The following is a 22915-nucleotide window of genomic DNA, read 5'->3' as shown; positions in this document are numbered from 1 at the left end:
GCTGGATCAGCGAAATTTGTTAAAAATGAACAATGAACATTTCATTTCCTCTTGGTCTCGGTAAGTCTCTCGAATTGCTGATCATTTCAAGTTTCAAATTGAAGGCAAAGAAACTCAAAGATTTTTCTCTCGTACGCGATATTCATAGAGTGAAATGTGTGGAATCTATCCAATTGGGTTTTTCTCCTGAGTTACTTCACACCAAAATATTAAAATTCTCACAAAAAAAATGAACACAACAATGCATACACACACGAGCGAGCTAATTAATACAGCAGCAAGCCACCCACATATGGTACCATAAGGAGCCTAGTCACAGACATGTGTGAAATTAACCCATAAGGCGCCGCAAACATACACTCTCTTGAGAAGCCTAATTATGGTCGAAGGCAAATTTGGGGGCAGAGAGCAAAGGATTTTCGAGTGGAAACAAAATTTGTGGAATTCTGTTGAATGCAACAATTGAGGCATGACCGGATCAGAGAAATCAGTACGATTAGAATAACGGCGGTGAATGGACGTGATCGTCAATATACTGTGCGGCAAATGCTTCTTTTGTAATGCAATAATTATAACAATTGTTATGCTCAATTACATCTCTTTGCTATGATGGAATAAACAAGACAAAGAAAAGTGATTTGTGATAAAATAAAAAAATATCAAGAAAAACAACAAAAAAGAATCAAAGAGAAGAAAATATAAAAAAAATTAAAAATAGTGAAAAATATATTTTCAAAAATTCCAAAATGATTAAAAGTGAAGATATGATAGACACGGGACCTTGTGGCTCCCTAAATACCACAACACATCATCACAGTGATTTACATCAACTGAACGATCATCACACCTACATTTATCGCAATTTACAAGCCAATATTTTGGCCTCCTCAAATTTCCAGCCCATCATGTATGGCGGCGGTAATGATCATCACCACTCAACGGTTATGCGTATGCATCAAGATTCACCTGAGATTCCCGATGAAAAACCACCATTACTGTACAATGAACGCAAATACTATGCCACCATGATGACTCAGTCGGATACCATGAATTATGGCTTAACGTCATTGCACAGCATGTCGACACCGCCGGCCTCGAACAGCCCCAGTTCTTATGGTGTGCTTTTGGCCAACCCCCAGGGAGTAACGGGGCATGATGGTGGTGGATCAGCAGCAGCAGCACCAGGCCACTCAGGAAATTCATCGCCCTCAAATCGTACACCGTCGGATAATGAGTTACACTATAATTCCGCAGCAAATTCAAATAAAATTTTAAATTTAATGCCCTCTTCTTCGGCATCGCCGTTGAATCATCATCATTATGCCTCAACCATCAAATATTGTTCCAGCAAAGCCCCCACCACGGATTATATGCATCATGAATCAGGTCACGAATTACAAGAACGACATCACATAAATGAACAACAACAACAGCAATCACATAATGATCATTTGGATACTGCGAATTCATCAGAACTTATGCACCATTCAATGCAATCAGAACAGCAGCAGCAGCAACAACAACAACAGCGCATACAACATACCTCCTCCGCAAGTGGTGTCATAACCACCAATACTTCTACCAACTCTCACAATGATTCCAATAGTCATATGCTTACCACAAATACCCCCCATCATTATTCCTCCAGCTCTTCCCCAGCCAAATCTGTTCAATCCAATCAAAGTGATACACCAAAATCACAACAACAGTCTTCCACCAATGGGTCACAGGATTTATCATCACCAGATACAACGAAAAAATCGGGTATTAGACGACCCGAAAAACCAGCTTTAAGTTATATCAATATGATAGCCATGGCCATAAAGGAATCGCCGACGGGAAAACTGACACTAAGTGAAATTTATAGTTTTCTACAGAAGAGGTAAGGAAGAATTTTAAATATTAAGATAAATAACGTAGATATGAGAGAACAAGTAAAAAGTATTAGTCGGCTTTGCCGACAGAGATATACCATCAGCCTATGTGAATTGAAACTTTCATCTACGGATTGATCGAATATTGGACAATTAAACTTGCCGACAAAAATGTGGATTAGGATTGAAGCTCAAAAGTGTTGCGTGCATACCATTTTAGTGAAATTTCTTAAATATTGGAGGAAAGTACCAGAAGTTGTGGACCGGTATTACCCAGCCAACCAGACAGACTGACGGACGGACATGGCTAAATCAACTCCAAATTGTCTGAAAACGATTTCGTCAAAATATATTTGGGGTCTTATACCATTATTTCGATGAGACATTTCATTGAGTATATGGTAAAAACCAAAAATATTTTGCAATCGATGAATCCGAGTTTCACCCATTCAGAATTCGCGAACTGTTAATATATTCTATATAATATGACTGACCAACAAGTTTTTTATGTTCCCTTCCGATTTCTGGCTTAAACTTACATTTTATAGACCTATGCCCAAAGAGAGACTCAAAGAATACTCCACGGGCAACATGATACTAGTGTATGATTATCCACCGATGTATCCACTGCATCCACCTAAAATTGATGCCGGAATTTCGGGGTTTTTTGAATTTGAATCCGAACGCGCAGCTTGATATTATTCAAAACTCATAACATTATTATAGAACTCGTGATTTTACGTCGTTTAATGTATATCTCATGAGTGTGCTCCATACAGCATCCTAGTAATTGGAGTCGAAAGGCCAAAATTTAATGCGTGAATTTTTTTAAAAAACCTATTTTTTGACTGTAAAATTTACAAGTGTCATTCAATTTCCTTTGAACCCCACGTGAATTTAGTTTTTTTTTTGCGCGACGGATCAAATGAGCCCTTCCGCGATCGAATCCATCCACTAAAACCGCGTATATAGATACCTTGAAAATAGAAAAATCAGCAAAAATATATTTTGACAAATCCGCGTACTCAATAGCGTTTTTTTTTAATTTTTTTACATAATGGAATCCTTTATACGATATTATAATATTTGCGAAAACGCGCGTCTTATATTACAGAGATAAGCGAGTAATATGGATATCTTACGCAAAATACAATGTGGAGGCACATCCACGGTTCTTGTAGAATCTATTTGAAATAGGTGTATTTTTACGTATTTTTGATGGGTGCTACTGAGACCGGATGCGCATCAAAATCGTAGCACATCGATTTTGATCCGCATCGTAGCACATTGCTCGATTTTTACCCACTTTAAGGTTTTTTTGCATTGTGTGATGGAACTGGCGGCACACTTTGGCCGCTGAGTGAAACATCGAAATATGCATAGATATTGGAAGAGATTGATTCCCTGTATCCAAAATCGGATGCTCATCAACCGAATTTAACTATTTCGCGAATAACAGGCCTTTTAATTTTCACATTTTTTGATTTAATTATACCCTACACCACTATGTGGGGAGGGTATTATAAGTTGGTTTTGGCCAAAAAGTTTGTAACGCATCGAAATAATGGTCGTAGACCCATACTTATATATACCAAAATGAATGTCTCGACGAGCTGAGTCGATCTGGCTATGTGTGTCCGTCCGTCAGTCCGTCCGTCTGTCCGTCTGTCCATCTAAACCTTGTAATCACGCTACAGGTCGCAATTTTGATCGGATCGTCACCAAATTTTGGGTGTTGATGAGGGTCCCGGAGGGGAAGAAGCCTATTGATTATGGTGATGGTCGGATCATATTCAGGGGTCGGAATGGGCAAAAAACTTATTTGGGGAAAAAGTCAACGTTTTGTTTCAAAGCTAATATCTCAGCATCTATAATGGGTATATCAAAAGCAAAACCTGCTAATGAAAGAAGAAAATATCACCTTTACAACGATGTACAGTAGGTTGTCGTAGGTGGTCAAACAAAGAAGAAATCGCAATAACCGCTAATACAACCCATATTTTTATTTTTGCGATTTTAGTTATAATGACGAATATCACAGCTTTGGTTGGGAATCTTCCACAAGCAAAGCCTAACTATGAAAGAAGAATATCCCACCTTTACAATGATTCAAAGCGGGTTGGCGTAGGTGGCCAAATAACGGAGATATAGAAATAGTCGGTAATACATCCCATTTTTCAATTTTTTTCAAAATCGCGCTACAGGTCGCAATTTCGATCGGATCGTCACGAAATTTTGGGAGTTAATGGAGTCCCACAGTGGAAGAAGCCTATTGATTTTGATGATGGTCGGATAATATTCAGTGGTCGAAATGGGCAATAACTTATTTGGGGAAAAGGACAACGTTTTATTTCAAAGCCAATAGCTCTGTTTCTTTAAGAGGTATATCAAAAGCAAAACCTGGCAAGGAAAGTAGAAAATATCACCTTTACAACGATGTACAGTAGGCTGTCGTAGGTGGTCAAACAAGAGAGATATCGCAATAGTCGGTAACGCATCCCATTTTCCGATTTTTTGTAATCACGCTACAGGTCGCAGTTTTGATCGGATGGTCACGAATTTTTTGGGAGTTGATGCGAGTCCCACAGAGGAAGAAGCCTATTAAGTTGGGTGATGGTCGGATAATATTCAGGAGTCGGAATAAGCAAAAAGCTTATGTGGAGAAAAGTCAATGTTTTTTTCTTATGCGAATATCTCCGCTTCTGATAAGAGTATTCCAAAAAGAAAGCCCGCCAATGGTAGAAGATATCGCAAAAGTCAGTAATATATCTATTTTTTTCATTTTTTGTAATCACGCTACCGGTTGGAATTTTGATCGGATAGTCACGAGATTTTGGGGGTAGATGCGGGCCCCACAGAGGAAGAAGCCTATTGATTGTGGTGATAGTCGGATAATATTTAGGGGTCGGAATGGGGAAAAACTCATGTGGAGACAAACTTTTATTCTTTGTGAATATATCGGCTTCTAGTATGGGTATTCCAACGGCAAAGCCTGTCAATAGAAGAATAAAATATTACCTTTAAATTGGTGTAAAGCAGGTTGGCGAAGGTGGCCAAACAAGGGAGATACCACAATGCATCCAATTCTTCCAGGTCGCAATTTTGATCGGATGGTCACGAAATTTTGGTTGCTTATGGGGGTCCCGAGAGAAAGAGGCTTATTATGTTTGATGGTATTCGGATTTTATTCCCTAAAAGAAATGTTTACCAGTGAAAAGCTTATGCACAGGGGTAGTGGTGTAGGGTAACACATGGTCGGCCCCGTCCCGACTATAGCCTTTGCTCACTTGTTTATTTTTTAGAGGTTTATACGGTCTATGAAATAGAATAATGTAGATTTGTTCCAAGATTATTTTTAAATTTTTTTGATTTTTCGCGAAAATAAAAACAAATCTTAGAAATTATTGTGCATCTACGGATGGATATCAATATGCTTACATTTTCTCATATATGTTTACATTTTCTCAATACAACAAATAAAAAAAATTAAAATATTTTTTCTTTATAAGAGGATAAAAACCGCTAAAACTTTGGCGCGCATCGGCCAATTTCGAGAACGCGAGCAGATTTGAAACCAGATTTTTTCCTTAACCTCCATACCAAAAATCGGAGATGTTCTCGCAAAAAATTGTGTATTTTTTTCAAATGGAATTGCAAAGGAATTTTGTTTTTTTTTTCATATACCTTCGTTAGCATAAATGCTGAGGGTATAAAAGAATAAAAGAAAAAACTCTTTGAATATAAATTTTAAAGCTTTACCAAATTATGGCTTTAAGTCGACAGTATTTTTGGGCGTGGTTCGGTAATTTGGCTCCAAATCTGTACCTAGGGTACACACAACCCCATTGTCTGTCAAAAGTTATGCTGAAACCGATATAATCATATCGCTCATTTACTCAAAGAGTGACACATATCAAAAACTCAAGTTTCGAGAAAAACGCGTTTTGAATTGTCGATTGAAATTTGACTTCCCAACTTAAGAAGATTATTACACAAAAACTAAAATAACTAGTTGGACCATATTTTGCAGAGAACAAGCCAGATGCCAGTGCTAAATGTCTGTGCAAGATCAAGCATGACTTGAAGTGTTTTAGCAAAAAAACTTTTTTGATGATTTATGCCAAACTCCTAGAAAATAAGCTGTAACTCGTTGAGTTTTAGAGATATCAATTTGAAAATTTGACACAAGATAAAAACCCATTTTTTGAGTTATGCCACTCTTTGAGTAAATGAGCGCTATGTTTGTCTTATACATATAGCGATTAAAAGAAAGGCGTGGGGAAGGCACCCCACCTGCTCCGAAAATCATAAAATATGCATAACAACGGCAAACATTGTGCTTTGCTCCAAATTTGATGGAAATCAAATTTCACGGTGCGCCTTAACTAAATTTAAATGAAAGGTGCTTACACCTGGGAAGTTTTTGCGGTTTCTGAAACTACAATGTTCATACTCGTAGATGAAAAAAATCAAACAAACAATAAAATTGCCGGAGAGATTTTCTAATAAATCGCGGTCAAAGTTCACATTTTTAGGGCTTTTTTAGGTTTTCACGGGTTTGCTTGGAAACCGCAAGCCCTATCGAAATGTGATTAAAACAAGTGTTGTAGCAGTGAATTCTCTTCAGTGAATTCTCTACAAGAATGTCCTTTATGATGTATTCGAAGAAGTTCAAATTTTGTCAATTTACTGACTGTATCGTCTCCTTATAAAACAAGGTCATGACTGCAATTTCCCTACTTAAACTTATATATTTCAAAAATGGTACAACCTAGGAAAAAATTACGAAAACCAATCTTAAAGATAATTATCACAGCTATAAGATTTTCTCTAGTCCCACTTCGTTTTCAAGCAAATCGTAAAAACCTACACATATGACCTGAACTTCTATATCTCAAAAATGGCATAACCTAGGAAATTGTTTAATTCCATTTCGATAGGACTGACTTGCGGTTTCCAAGCAAAATCTCAAAAACCTAAAATAAACCTAAAAATGTGAAATTTGACCGCGATTTATTTAAAAAAGCCTCCAGCGATTTTTCTTTTTTTTTTGAATTTTTCTCGTCTATGAATATTGCTGTTTCAGAATCCGCGAAAAGTTCCCAGGTGTAAGCGGTTTTCATTCAAAGTTAGTTAAGGTGCACCTTGCATGACATTGTTTTATAGGTGGCCATACAGTCAGTACATTGTCCCAACTTGAACTTCTATATCTCAAAATTTTCACTGCTACAACATTTTCTTTAATCCCATTTCGATAGGGCTTAAGGTTTCCAAGCAAAATTGTAAAAACCTTAAAAAACCCTAAAATGAGAACTTTGACCGCGATTTATTTGAAAATCCCTCCGGCAATTTTTTTTGATTTTTCTCATCTATGAACATAGTAGTTTTAGAAACCGCAAAAACTTTCCAGGTGTAAGGACCTTTCATTTAAATTTGGCTAAGGCGCACCGTGTTATACATATAGCGTTTAAAAGAAAGGCGTGGGGAAGGTACCCCACCTCCTCCGAAATTCATAAAATATGCATAACAACGGCAAACATTGAGCTTTTATGGAAATCGGTTCAGTAGTATTGGAGATATAACATTTAAAAAAATAGGCGTGATAAGGTCCCCAAATAATCAATATATCCCAGCAAAATGTTCGATGCCAAAGATGCCATTCAATCATGGGCGCAAGTGATCTGGCATGTCATCTTTTTATCATCTTTATCGATGAATTTTATATGAGCGTGGACCCCTAAAGATGCTATTCACTTTTGGATCCAAAACATGTCATTTACACCAATGCTTTAACATGTCATTTTCACCAATGCTTTGGCATGTCATTTTCACCACTGCTTTGGTATGTCATTTTCACCAACCTTTGCAATGACATTATCATTACGACGAGAGTTTTAACAACGTTGGTTGTTATTTCGAGTCTCGGACAACATCAAGCCTATTGTAAATAATTAGTCTTATGTATTAAGAAAAAATTGTATAAATAAAAACACAAAATTCATCTCTATTGAATAGATGAATGGTGTTCAAATGCTGATGAAAATATCGGATCTTTCACGACTTCCTTTGCGTGGGTTCAAATGCTGATGAAAAGATCTGATCTTTCACGACTTCCTTTGCATTGGTTCAAATGCTAATGAAAAGATCGGATCATTCACGAATTCGTTTAAACCAATGCAAAAGATGCCATGAAATCACGTCATGGCAAGAAACCCCTTCCTTCAAATTTTGCGGAGTTGTATATAGTAATTTGTGCAAATATAGCGTTTTTAGTCAAGTTATTGGGTCCTAAAAAAGTAGGTAAATTAATTTCCAAACCGATACATTCGTAATTATTTTGAATATAAAATTTTTAAAAAATATGGTGTAGGGGAAGTGCTCCGCCACCTCCGAAACTAAATTTGTAGGTTATTTCCACCGGGGCCAACCCTGTACAATTTCAGGAAAATCAGTTCAGTAGTTTTTGTAGAAAAGATTAAAATTGGAAAAAGTAAGCGTAAAGGTGGGCTTGGTCAAATTTTCTTTGCATAGAAACATAAGTTGGGTTATGACGAACATTTCAAAAAAAGAATTATCCAAATCAGTCCAACCGTTTTAAACTGATGCCATCACCTACGAACCACATTCGACTTTTATTTATATAGATTATTTTTTTTTTGCTAAGAGATGCCAATATCGTCTGAAATTTAGGCCCCGAAATGTCACTAAAGCGTTTAATAGTGTTTCTTTCAACATTACGTTATAAGTTTTTTTTCCATACTTCTCTCAATGTTCCAAAAATCCAACCAAGTGGTATTCTTGAAAGACAAAGTGTAACCTAGTCCTTTACTCTTTTACCAGAAACGATTCAAGCCAGAGTACAGGCAGCTTATGCGCTACCGAAGACTGGTTTGTATCCCTTACCGAAGAGGCAACATACAGTTAGTCAACTTAATTATTGCAAAACCAAAATTATTACAAAATTTGAAATAAAACACCATTTTATTGGTATAAATAAATATCATTTTTAAAATTTTTGTTAACAGTATAATTCTTACAGATGTTTATTAATATAATAAAATAAAAATGTAGATAAATTTCACTAAACATTTTCATAAAACTAAAAAAAAAATAAAAACAACTCATTATTTGCACTGTCAACTAAAGAATTGCAAAATTCACAACTTTTCAGTCTTTCACGGTATTTTTCGAAAAATTGGTTCTAATATTTCGTATGCCCAACTTTGACATCAAAAACAGCTTGTAAACTTAACTGAATTTAATAAATAAGTTTCGTAATGTCATATTCCAATAGTATTTTGTGCCATTCTTCTTTATTGCATTTTTTTAGTCCCCGAGGTTAGTGGGCGTCCTATTCCCAACTTTTTTCTTCAGGTGTACCCATGAATTGTCGATGGGGTTAATATCTAGACATTGGAACGGGGTGTAAATGACTTTGGTACAGTTGTATAACAACCAAGTCCTACATAAATTAGATTTATGCTTAGGGGCGTTGTCTTGGTAGTACTTATGTATATTGCAATTTGTTTGAATTTTCAGGGCCAACAGGCCTAAATTTCTTGACGCTTTTGGTTAAATCATGTTTTGAAACATCTAAATAAATTTCCTCTGTCATTGTTTCCTCCAAAATGTGCTTGGTATACAACTCCATACCATAACAGACAGTTTTCCGAACTTTACGGTATGTATTAAATTTTTGTTTTCCATGGCTGTTAGGGGTTTTCGCAACACTTTTTAAGACCCATCTTGATAGTATACCATAATTTTAGTCTCATCAGAAAATATAACGACATGCCGATACTAAAGATGGCGTGAAAAGTTGTCTGTAACAAGTCTGAATAGTTACTATGTATTGTGCTGGGAGGGCAATGGTTTTTACCTAGGCACTCGTGGTGAGTACTTGTTATTATGTAGCACTTTTCTGACTTTTCCATGTGACACACTTACTCCTAAATCATTTGTAATAAAAAAGAATCAATTTTCTGGTGCTGATTTGGGCTCTTTCGTCACTTTCTTCAATCATTCTCCTGTCAATTAGTGTGGTTACTATTTTGGGTCTGCCATGTAACGCCTTCAGTTTGAGGCTGGCTTCTTTCTCGGTGCGGTAAATGAAGTTGTATACACTTCTCAGCTTACGAAAGGTGACTTTAAGGATTTCTCATTCGGATTTACCATTATTATAATTGGAATAGACCAAATGTAGCCTATTTTCCGAAACCGTTTACCTGACTTTCTCTTTTTCTGAATATACTGTCTATGTTATACACACAAAAATTAATTTATGATCAAAAATTATGTATCTACATGTCCACATACCATAAAAGTCATAAAAATCCTTAATTGGAAAAAAATCGCGGGAAAATCCCACTATTTTATTGCAGGTTCATTCATTTTGCAATTATTTAGTTGACACCACAAAAACCATGTACCTATCCATTTTGCCCGTTGTTTTTGTTATTTCCGACCGATTTCTGCATTTATTGACTTGATGTTGTCATTAACAAGTAAATCAACAGATATTTACAAAAAGCCCAACATTATTGAAAGAATTTCTTGTAGTAATTCCTAATTAAATATCAAAATTTTTAAAAATTCATCATTTGCAATAATATAGTTAACTAACTGTATATATTCAACGAGTCTCTGGAGAAATTGCTCTATGAGAGTGTCTAGAGCAGTGCTCACCAGAGAGCCCTTACTGAGAGCAAGTGAGCGTAACTGTTAATGTAAAACACACAGTAATGTATGCTAGATGCTCTCTTGCACACCATTTTTGCGAATATTTTTGAACTTTTGAGGGGAAGGTACCAGAAGGAGTGGACCGATATGGCCTATCTTTGAACTTAAACTATGTTTGGATCCAAAATTTTACCAAATCGGTTGATCCGTTCGAGAGTTAACGTGCTTATCAGCCAGCCAAGCAGACAGATGGACATAAGGAAGGAAAAAAGTGATAGTGGGCGCCTGGAGTTTCTGATTCTTGGGATTGTATTGAGCAAAAAAGTCCACTAGACCATATGTCTACGGTGAAAATCGAGCCTCCGGATTTTGACTTGCAAATTTTTTCAAGGATATTTTGGCCAAACCATATCTCAGAAACTTGACCTATCCTGAAAATTTCCTTTTGCCTTCTTAGTACACTTACCAAGGGCTTTCATCTCCAAAAGGAAATTTCCACCCACTGACTTTGAGTCAAATTTTGTAGTACAGTGTAATTTATCGATATTTTCCGAAAACTGTGCACATTCTCGGGGCCATAACTGCCTGAAGGAGCGTTCCAATGCTTTTGCTATGTACTAGAGAGTTTTTAATTATTGTCTTGGCTACAATTTTTGTCTTTGTGTTGGATCGAAAATCTCAGTGGTTTGGCTGTTACATATATGCCAAAATATCCAAAAAAAACCTTGAAAAATAACTTCAAGTCAAAATTCGGGGGCTCGATTTTCACCGTAGACATATAGTCTAGTAGACTTTTTTGCTCAGTACAATCCCAATAATCAGAAAATCCAGGCACCCGTGGTGGTGTTCAAATCGCCCCACCCTAATGGACATATAGATGGACGGACTTGGTTAAATCCACCCCGAATTTCCTGAAACGGATTTCGTCCAAACATGCTTGAAGTCTAAAACTATTACTGTTAGATTTTAGGTTTGCCAAAGTTTGGGCACAATCAGAATATGTTATCACGTGCCACGAAGTTTCCATGGTAATTTGTATAGGTCCAAAGGTGAATTTTCACGAAATTTCCCTAAAAGGTAATCTCATCTAATCGATGAGAAAATTCCGATTTCCAGCAAACAAAAAATCCTCCCAAAATAATGGGTTTTTATAGTACTTTTTGGTAGTCGTAACTACTTACAAAACCTTCTACTAACCCATTATTTTAACACGGGCACGTCGCACTGAATAGCTAGTTATTCTACGACCACTAGAATAACTGGTTATTCGATGGCCACTAGAAGTTGAAAAAAGCTCAAAAAACACATGTCCATGGCACAATTACCCAGGTAGTGGTATCTCACCAGCTGTTTGAATATGAAAAGTCAAATCCCTTTATAAAAAAAATATTTTTGTTGTAATTTCCCCAACAACATAAAGAAAGTTTTGACATAAAATATTCAAAATTTTACGATGCCACTACCTGGGTAATTGTGCCATGCACATTAGGGATATAACTTTTTGCACTTTTTTGCAGATATCGAAAATACCACCACATAGCCGTGTAGAGCATAAAAAACTATTATGAAATAAGGGGTAATTTTTTCATTATCGCGAAAAAAGTTTCCGCACCAAACGCATTGAAGTTCAGTAATGCATTTTTTAATTTTATCTGTTATAACAACATATTTGCTTTTCATTAAAATTTTTATTTTTTTTGTAATCTAATTTAAAATCATAATCAAAGCGTTCTGGACCAATTTGATCTCAAATCGCGCCATTTCGGAGCATATTAGGAACTTTTGACACTATTGCAATTTTTGGTTTTTCTTCTTTCGTGAATTTTATGTTTATATATTTTGTACCTATCGGACAAGAGAATATGGTGTTATTTGCAACAAATTCGCGAAAGTTACACACCGTTTTAATGACTTTGCCTGTGAGAAATGTATTTATGTCTATAAATATTTATTCAAACAAAGCAAATTTAAAATTATAAGTAGAAAAAATACCAAAAGGGTTTTAGTAATTGCGGTCGGTGCGGAAACTTTTTTCATCGAATCAATCTTAGAAACGCGTTTTCATTATTAGGACAAAATTCCCCACATGGTACTGGTGTTGTATTTTTGTAGAAAACAAATACAATTCTCACAGGCAAGGTGAACAAAAACAGCCTGTAACTTTCGCGAATTCGTTGCAACTGACCCCAAATTCTCTTGTGCGATAGGTACAAAAAATATAAACATAAAATTCACGCGTTTATAAAGAAAAACCAAAAATTGCAATAGTGTCAAAAGTTCATAATATGCTCCGAAATGGCGCGATTTGAGATCAAATTGGTCCAGAACGCTTTGATAATGATTTTAAATTAGATTACAAAAAATAAAAATTTTAATGAAAATCAAATATGTTGTTATAACAGAAAAAATTAAAAAATGCATTTCTGAACTTCCATGCATTTGGTGCGGAAACTTTTTTCGCGATAGAGAAAAATTGACACCGTATTTCATAACAGTTTTCCATGCTCTTCACGGCTATGTGGTGGTATTTTTTTGGTTATAGCCCTAATGCACATGTCCTATTTTTAGAATATTTGAGGTGAGATTTGTTTTCAATTTGAACACACTTAGGGCCATTATTACATGTGTTCTTTTACTATCAATTGGATTTGAAAATGCGAAATAAACTAATTTGGAGGCATTAAAAATATAATTTTCACATTGAAAGTTAATGATAAGAAGCTCCTCCTTGAAATTCCATCATCACTTTTTACTTTAACTTAACCGGAACGCAATAAATCTGTTCGGTAAATCCAAACTATAACAAAAGAAGGCTTATAATAATGGCTCTTAATATTTTTTTATTTTATTTTATTCCGCTGTCTGCTGTATTTGATCTTGCGAACTTCTGATTTGTAGCCGAACACATTACAAAATAGGTCACGAACATTAAGCGTTGTTTGAACGTTTAGATGTGCATCACCCACTGTTCTTTGTTTTGTTTAACAACCGCATATCCCTATATGATATTTTGATGAGTTTTACCTAAGATTACATAAAATCTTAATTATAAAGTGACTCAATAAAAAAAGCTTCCGCACAAGAAGCATTTAAAGTTTTTATTTTACAGAACTTTTGACAATTTTTTGAAGTCACTGTAAGCAGATATTTAACTGAAAACAAGGTATAGGGACACACGACATAACCAAAATGACATTACCGTTTGTATCTCACTAATTTTAGCATCGTATTATAACATATATATCATTTTATACAATATATAACTTTATTTCATATATCATAAATATTAAAAGTGTTTTGTGCGTTACCTTTTTATACCCTCAGCCTTTAGGCTAAGGAGGGTATATACACTTTGATACGATGAAAATGTGCCTCATCGAAATAATGGTTTTAGACCCCAAGTATGTTTGGAGGAAATGTGTTTCAGACAATTTGGAGTCGATCTAGCCATGTCCGTCCGTCTGTCTGTCTGTCTGTCTGTCCTGCTGGCTGGAGCGCACGATAACTCTCGAACGGATGAACCGATTCGGTTAAAATTTTGGCTTTTGTAATATTTTACCCAAACTTAGTTTAAGTTCGAAGATGGGCTATATCGGTCCACTCCTTCCGGTACCTCCCCCACAAAAGTTCGGAAATATTCGGAAAATTTGTGCGCACGATAACTCTTGAAGGGAGTAACCGATTTGGTCCATACATTGCCCATCGTTAAATGTGTTCCAGACTTAGATAAGGTTTCAATATGGACTCAATCGGTCTACTCCTTCGGGTACCTCCCACACAAAATTTCGGAAAAGTTCAGTTTAGGGCCATCTCTCGAATCGCTTTGATTTTTGTTTTAGCAACTTATATTCACTGTCCTCTATACGACGGTACAAATTTCATCAGGGACAAGTCCATACTTCCTGAGAAATAAGCTTGAAAGTTGCAAAAAACCCCTATGACACCGTGTGAGGTGGTTGGAGCGCAAGACCACTCTCGAACGGATCTGCCGATTCGGTCCAAAATTTGGCCTTAGTAATATTTTGTCTAAACATAGTTTAAGTTCGAAGATAAGTCATATCGGTCCACTTCTGCAGGTACCTCCCCCACAAAAGTTCGAAAATATTCGGAAAATTTGTTCGTACGGTAACTCTTGAAGGGAGTGGCCGAATTGGTCCATACTTTACACATCGTAATATATTTACTAGATATAGATCAGGTTCTAATATGGACTATATTTGTCCACTCATCCGGTACATCCCACACAAAATTTCGGATAAGTTCACTTTAAGACCTGCTATCGAATCACTTTGATTTTTATTAAAGCAACTTGCATTTGCTGCCTCAATTACGGTGGTAAATTTTTTTTCAGGGGCAAGTCCTTACTTCTTTAGCAAACAGCCCGAAGGGTGCAAAAACCCCCTATGGCACCATATGTAGTGGCTGAAGACACACTTCCTTTATGGTCAATTGATTCATTTAAGTATCTCCTGCGCAAAACTATTGATCTTTAATCCTAATCAGCATTTTTGTCGGTTCATACGCCCAAAATTTTTAAAACCACCTGAGGGTATATCTCTGTCGGCAAAGCCGACAGATACTTTTTTACTTGTTCAATATTTAAATGGAATAAAGGTAATTAATAAGCAAAAGGTCATTCATTCATGCAACAGGAAATATTTTTTGGAGAGCGGAATGAATCACATCGATCCGCTCCGAATTCTGTACAAGCATTATATACATACATTGATTGTCTCAAAATGTCCTTTAATTTGTGTTGACAAATTATACCATAATTTAAGATTCATAATTTGACACCTTTTGGACTATTTCTATTTTGTACACTTGGTTTTGGTGTAATCATGGCACAATTAGTGGTATCGTAAAATTTTGAATATGTTATGTTAACATTTTCTTTATGTTGTTAAGGAAATTACAACAAAAATAATTTTTTTTATAAAGGGATTTGACTTTTCAGCTGGTGTGATACCTGGGTAATTGTGCCATGGGTGTAATTTTAATATTTTAATTTCACAGGCTGTATACTTCCAATTTACATAATATATTCACAAATCTCATGATAATTACATATGTACATAGATATTATTAATATGTTATTTGAATAATTTCTCTCCATTTTTCATTCCAATAATGTTATATTTTGTTGCCTAACGCACATTAACATCATTCAGAATCATTTTCAAATTTCATATTCAGAATACTGCCATAATTTTCGACTTTATTATGACATTTTGTTTATCAAAATGATCGTTGGCCAGCAGCGGGCAAGCGAGCAATTCAATCGATCGATAAATAATAGTTTTTTTTTTCTCAAATCAAAATAAACAATTGCATGTATGAATGTGTGTGAAAATGAGCTTTATGCGTATCTTTTTGATATGATCGGAATTTCTTGGGAAATTCTTGAATTTGAGTGTTTTGTGGGTTCTTCTTTCAAAAGCATAAAAAATGCGAAGAAGGGTGACAGTACTTCCATGCTACGAGTTGCAAAAGGTTATTTGAGACCAATTATGTTGGTACTTAAAAACTTAATAAGATCTCAAATTCGCTAATGAAGATCCTAAAAAATATTAAATTTTCGATGATGTGAATAATACTCAAAAAAAAAAAAAAATGAAAACCAGTGGTATAAGATCAAAATCTAGACTTTTGGATAATGGGTTATAGATTTGGTTTCGAAAAAATAACTTTAAAGAAACAGGGGGAATATTCTGTAACTATTTAACAACTCTACTCATTGTTTATTTTACAATAATTTCATTTGTTTGTTTTAGTGTTCTTGCAAAAACAAAAGAAATTTGAACAATGTCAATAGTTGTTAAAAGTTACAGAATTGACCTACACGCCATTAAATTTTATTTTATTTTTAATCAAATTTATAGGACCGTCTATAAAACATTTTTCTTTTGAATAAATATTTTAATACTATTTTAATTTTTCATTTCAGATTTGAATTCTTTCGTGGTCCTTATATTGGTTGGAAAAATTCCGTACGCCATAATTTAAGTTTAAATGAATGCTTTAAAAAATTACCCAAAGGTATGGGTGTTGGCAAGCCAGGCAAGGGTAACTATTGGACCATTGAACAAAATTCCGCCCATATGTTTGAAGATGAGGGTAGTTTGAGAAGACGTCCTAGAGGCTATCGATCAAAATTGAAAGTGAAACCTTATGCAGCAGCCAATGGTTTCTATCCAGCGGGATCATATGATACTGGAATGGTAAGTACTTTATGCTCCGCTTGATCTTAAATAAGATCAAGTAATCGTCAATTAGAACACCAGTTAACCCTTGTAAAGATGACAATGTAATCTTCCTACACAAGATCAAGTGGCCTTCCTACAGAAATTCAAGAGCTCTTCTTAAGAAAATCAAATATTGTTCCACAACAAATCACGCTGGTATTTCTATGTAAGACTATTCGTCTTCTAGAAGACCAAGTGGTCGTCCTATAAAAGACTAAGTGGTTTTCCAATAGAAGACCAAGTGGTCTTCCCATAGACGACCAAATGGTCTTCCCAAAGAAGAACAATTGGTCTTCCCATAGACGACTAAATGGTCTTTCCATAGAAGACAAAGTGGTATTCCCAAAGAAGACCAAGTGGTCTTCCCATAGAAGACCAAGTGGTCTTCTCATAGAAGACCAAGTGGTCTTCTCATAGAAGACCAAACAAGTGGTCTTTCCATAGCTGACCAAGTGTTCTTCCCATAGAAGCCCAATTGGTCTTCCCATATAAGACCAAGTGGTTTCCCATATTAGACCAGGTGGTCTTCCCATATAAGGCCAAGTGGTCTTCCCATAGAAGACCAAGTGGTCTTCCTATAGAAGACCAAGTGATCTTCCCATAGAAGACCAAGTGGTTTTCCCATAGAAGACCAAGTGGCCTTTCCATAGAAGACCATGTGGTCTTTCCATAGAAGACCAAGTGGTCTTCCCATAGAATACCAAATTGTCTTCTCATAGAAGACCAAGTGGTCTTCCCATAGAAGAATAAGTGGTCTTCCCATAGAAGACCAAGTGGCCTTCCCATAGAAGAACAAGTGCTCTTCTCATAGGAAACCATGTGGTCTTCCCATAGAAGACCAAGTGGTCTTCCCATAGAAGACCAAGTGGTCTTCCCATAGAAGACCAAGTGGTCTTCCCATAGAAGACCAAGTGGTCTTCCCATAGAAGACCAAGTGGTCTTCCCATAGAAGACCAAGTGGTCTTCCCATAGAAGACCAAGTGGTCTTCCCATAGAAGACCAAGTGGTCTTCCCATAGAATACAAAAATGTCTTCTCATAGAAGACCAAGTGGTCTTCCCATAGAAGACAAAATGGTCTTGCCATAGAAGACCAAGTGGTCTTCTCATAGAAGACAATGTGGTCTTCCCACACAAGACCAAGTGGTATTCTCATAGAAGACAATGTGGTCTTCCCACACAAGACAATGTGGTCTTCCCACACAAGACCAAGTGGTCTTCTCACACAAGACCAAGTGGTTTTGCCATAGAAGACCAAGTGGTCTTCCCATAGAAGACCAAGTGGTGTTCCCATAGAAGAAAAAGTGGTCTTCCCATAGAAGACCAAGTGGTCTTCCCATAGAAGACCAAGTGGTTTTCCCATAGAAGACCAAGTGGTCTTCCTATAGAAGACCAAGTGGTCTTACCATAGAAGACCAAGTGGTCTTTCCAAAGAAGATCAAGTGGTCTTCCCAAAGAAGACCAAATGGTCTTCTCATAGAAGTCCATGTGGTCTTGCCATAGAAGAACAAGTTGTTTTGCCATAGAAGACCAAGTGGTCTTGCCATAGAAGACCAAGTGGTCTTCCCATAGAATACAAAAATGTCTTCTCATAGAAGACCAAGTGGTCTTCCCATAGAAGACAAAATGGTCTTGCCATAGAAGACCAAGTGGTCTTCTCACACAAGACCAAGTGGTTTTGCCATAGAAGACCAAGTGGTCTTCCCATAGAAGACCAAGTGGTCTTTCCAAAGAAGACCAAGTGATCTTCCCATAGAAGACCAAGTGGTCTTCCCATAAAAGACCAAGTGGTCTTCCCATAGAAGACCAAGTGGTCTTTTTAAAGAAGACCAAGTGGTCTTCCAATAGAAGACAGAGTGGTCTTCTCACACAAGACCAAGTGGTTTTGCCATAGAAGACCAAGTGGTCTTCCCATAGAAGACCAAGTGGTCTTTCCAAAGAAGACCAAGTGATCTTCCCATAGAAGACCAAGTGGTCTTCCCATAGAAGACCAAGTGATCTTCCCATAGAAGACTAAGGGGTCTTTTTAAAGAAGACCAAGTGGTCTTCCAATAGAAGACAGAGTGGTCTTCCCATAGAAGACCAAGTGGTCTTCCCATAGAATACAAAATTGTCTTCTCATAGAAGACCAAGTGGTCTTCCCATAGAAGACCAAGTGATCTTCCCATAGAAGACCAAGTGGTCTTCCAATAGAATACAAAATTGTCTTCCCATAGAAGACCAAGTGGTCTTCCCATAGAAGACCAAGTGGTCTTCTCATAGAAGACCAAGTGGTCTTCCCATAGAAGACCAAGTGATCTTCCCATAGAAGACCAAGTGGTCTTCCAATAGAAGACCAAGTGGTCTTCCAATAGAAGACCAAATGGTCTTCCAATAGAAGACCAAGTGGTCTTCCAATAGAAGACCAAGTGGTCTTCCAATAGAAGACCAAGTGGTCTTCCAATAGAAGACCAAGTGGTCTTCCAATAGAAGACCAAGTGGTCTTCCAATAGAAGACAGAGTGGTCTTCCCATAGAATACAAAATTGTCTTCTCATAGAAGAGCAAGTGGTCTTCCCATAGAAGACCAAGTGGTCTTCCCCTAGAATACCTAGTGGTCTTCCCATATACATAAGCCCATGTTGTCTTCCCCTATACACACTTTTTTATTAGTACATTGTTCCAACTTATTAAATAAGAAACGTTTCTTCCTTTCCTTCCTATTTCAGGACAACCCCAACTTCTACAGCTCTCAGGCCTTCTCATCATATGATCCATATCCAGCAGCCGCAGGAAATTACTCTGATAGTTGGGGTACACCACACAGCCATGGCCAGAATACACTACCCCAATATTCGAATATTGCCACATCGGCAATTATGCATAGCCAGAATAACAACAACAATAATAGTCCCACACCACCAATGGCTCATGTTTCTGGTGGAGGTGGTGGTACAGCAAATAATGGATCACCCAGTCCTTTAGCTGCAGCAGCAGCAGCAGCGTCGGCTGCCGCAGCTTTACAGGCTAATTCAAGTATGGATTATGCTACAGCATCACTGGTGGCAGCCAGTAATGGTTATTCAACATATGGTGGAGCCACAGCAGCAAGTGGCGCCTCAACTTACAACATAGACAATGGTAAGTAGTGTTAAATCGAACAACGATTTGGGTGATCGTGTCAATTATGAGAATTTTTATGAGGATTTTAATATGCCATAAATGCGAAGCATTAAAACATTTTGCTGGCAGAAAAAAAAATTACAAAGAGGGGGAATAATTAATGTGATTATTCTCTCATTTCCCTCATTCTCTGTGATTTACACGTTCATTATTTTCTTATACTTGAACACAAAATATTAATTCTTTTCCTTTTCCCCTTTTGGCAGGTTTGCGTTCAATGTCTTTAACGCAACAAATGTCTTCATTGTCGTCCCTCTCTTCCCATCACACTCCCCCGCCCCACCAGCAGCATCATCATCACAATGGTCCTTTACATCACACTTCCTCAATGACACCACCACCATCGGCCACATCCTCTACAGCCTCGCTCATACATTCATTGCCTCCACCATCGATTATAACGTCATCAGCCTTAACATCTTTGCCACCCACTTCATCCGATTCGGGTACAGCGTCATTGCTTGATCGCAAACCGATATTCTTACCCTCAATGACTCCGCCTTCGGCTGGAACAATATCCACCCCACCATTACATCAGCAGCAGCAGCAACAACAACAACATTTGAGTGTGGGTGGTGGTGGATCCACCACATCCACAGAAAACAATGGCACACACAACGGTGGAGGCGGTACAGATGGTGGTTCTTCTTATTATGAACACATAAAATATTCAAATTAAATTAGTAATAGTTAAGATTTTGTAGATTTTAGTTGTTGTTTTAGTTTAGTTTAAGAGATGAGAAGAAGAAAACAAAAAACAAACAGCTAGAGTTGCCAAATATTATGTTAATTACATTATCCAACCCAAAGGACTTAGTATTATAGAATAGATTTTGTTTATTATTTTTTTTTAATATTAATATATTGGATTGTATATAAAAAGTAATATAGGATTTTAGTCAGTTAAGATTTTTATTATAAGTGAAATAAAACTATAAATAATAAATAAATAACACAATAATGCTTATGACATATTAAAACAATTAAGAAAACGTTATGTTCGGCCGGACCGAACTTTTTATACCCTCCATCAAAATTAAATTGAAAGGGAATGGAATAATTAGTTTCCTATCATCTACGAATGTACTTAATTACCAAATTTCAACCATTTAGGTGGGATAATGAAGATAAAACCTCCAAAATACCGAATATCGGGAGGTACCGTTCTATGGGGGCTATGTGAATACGTGGACTTATACCAACAAATTTCAGGGGGAGCGATTTTTTTATATCCTCAACGAAGACGAATTACCAAATTTCAACCAATTTTATGGGATACAGAAGCTAAAACCTTCAAAATACCGAATATCGGGAGGGGCTATATGAAGGCGTGAACCAAAACGTGGATCGATATATCCCATTTTCAATACCAACCATCCTGCAAGTAATTAAATCTTCTGTACCAAATATTGACTCTCTCTTTTTAAAATTGCGAGCTGTATCTTGATTTCAACAGACAGACGGACATAGTTAAATCGACATAGAATTTTATGCTGATCAATAATGTGGAGGTGGAGGGTATAAAAACCAATAAGGAGAGGATCAAAGTCGGCTATATGATACCCTACAGCACTGCAAATATGTAAAATATGGTTATGACTTTTTGACGTTTTTTCTCAAAAATGATATCCTGTATTGAGAATAAATGAACTTTTGCTTATTAATGCCTAAGATAAAATTCATTCCATTTTATTATAAACAAGTAAAAAAGTGTCAGTCGGCTTTGCCGACAGATATATACCCTCAATCAATGTGAAGTGAAACTTTCACCTAAGGACAGATCGAACGTATTTAAGGTCTCTGCAGAATTTTGTGGCCCTTCTTGGACATTTGAACTTGCCGACAAAAATGTGGATTAGGAATTAACTGCACTAAGACACAAATGTTGAATCTTTGTGTGGGAGGTATCCTTAGGGAGGACCGATATGGGCCATTTTAGAAGTTAAACTAAATTTTGACAAAATATTAGGGGATCCAAAGTTTGGACCAAATTGGTTTCTCCATTCTAGTGATATAATCCTAGCATTTTAGTGACATTTTTTAGATATTGGGGAGAAGTATCGGAAGTTGTGGACCGGTATTGCCCCATGAAACTAAGTTTAGATATAATATGACGAAGACAAAATGTTGGACCAAATCGGTTGAACAGTTCGAGAGTTATCGTGCTCTCCGACCGCCACATATTGTGACACAGGGATTTTTTACAACTTTCGGGCTGTTTTCCTTAGAAATATGGACTTGTCCCTGAAAAAACTTTTACCGTCGTAATAGAGGTAACGAATGCAAGTTGTTTCAACAAAAATCATAGTCATAGGTCATAAAGTGAATTTATCCAAAAATGTGTGTTGGAGTTACCCGACGAAGTGGACAAATATAGCCCATATTCGAACCTGACCTATACCTGGTATATATATTAGGATGTGCATGGTATGGATTACATCGGTCAGTCCCTTCAAAAGTTATCGTGCGCACCATTTTTCCGAACATTTTTGAGCTTTTGTGGGGGAGGTACCTGGAGGAGTGAACCGATATGGCTTATCTTCGAACTTAAACTAAGTTTGCTCAAAATATTACGTAGGCCTCATTTTGGACTGAATCGGCAGATCCGTTCTAGATTTATCTTGCGCTCCACTCACTCACTACACACGGTGTCATAGGGGTTTTTTGTACCTGTCAGGCTATTTTCTCAGGAAGTATGGACTTACCCCTGATGAAACTTATACCGTCGTATGGGGGCAGTGAATACAAGTTGCTACAACAAAAATCAAATCGATTTGAGAGCAGGTCCTAAAGTGAACTTTTCCGAAATTTGTGTGGGAAGTAACCGAAAGAGTGGACCGATTGAGTCCATATTGGAACCTCATCTAAGTCTGGTACAAATTTCACGATGTGCAAAGTATGGACCAAATCGGTTACTTCCTTTAAGAGTTGTCGTGCGCACAAATTTTTCGAACATTT

At 36.7% G+C, this 22915-nt stretch overlaps 1 protein-coding gene across 1 annotated transcript; it reads left to right on the top strand.

The window, feature by feature from the left end:
- The first annotated feature begins 489 nt into the window (after nt 1-489).
- On the top strand, nt 490-20915 carry bin (biniou). The gene is made up of 4 exons (XM_073981668.1): nt 490-1882; nt 16501-16774; nt 19504-19915; nt 20164-20915. The coding sequence occupies exons 1-4, from the start codon at nt 747-749 to the stop codon at nt 20634-20636; spliced, it is 2295 nt and encodes a 764-aa protein (XP_073837769.1). The 5' UTR covers nt 490-746; the 3' UTR covers nt 20637-20915.
- Nucleotides 20916-22915: the final 2000 nt, after the last annotated feature.

This window comes from Musca autumnalis, unplaced genomic scaffold (assembly GCF_047663935.1).
Source record: "Musca autumnalis isolate F117 unplaced genomic scaffold, ASM4766393v1 scaffold_4, whole genome shotgun sequence".
NCBI lineage: Eukaryota > Metazoa > Arthropoda > Insecta > Diptera > Muscidae > Musca > Musca autumnalis.
The sequence above is the reverse complement of the archived record's forward strand: the minus strand, read 5'-3'. Positions and strand labels throughout refer to the sequence as shown.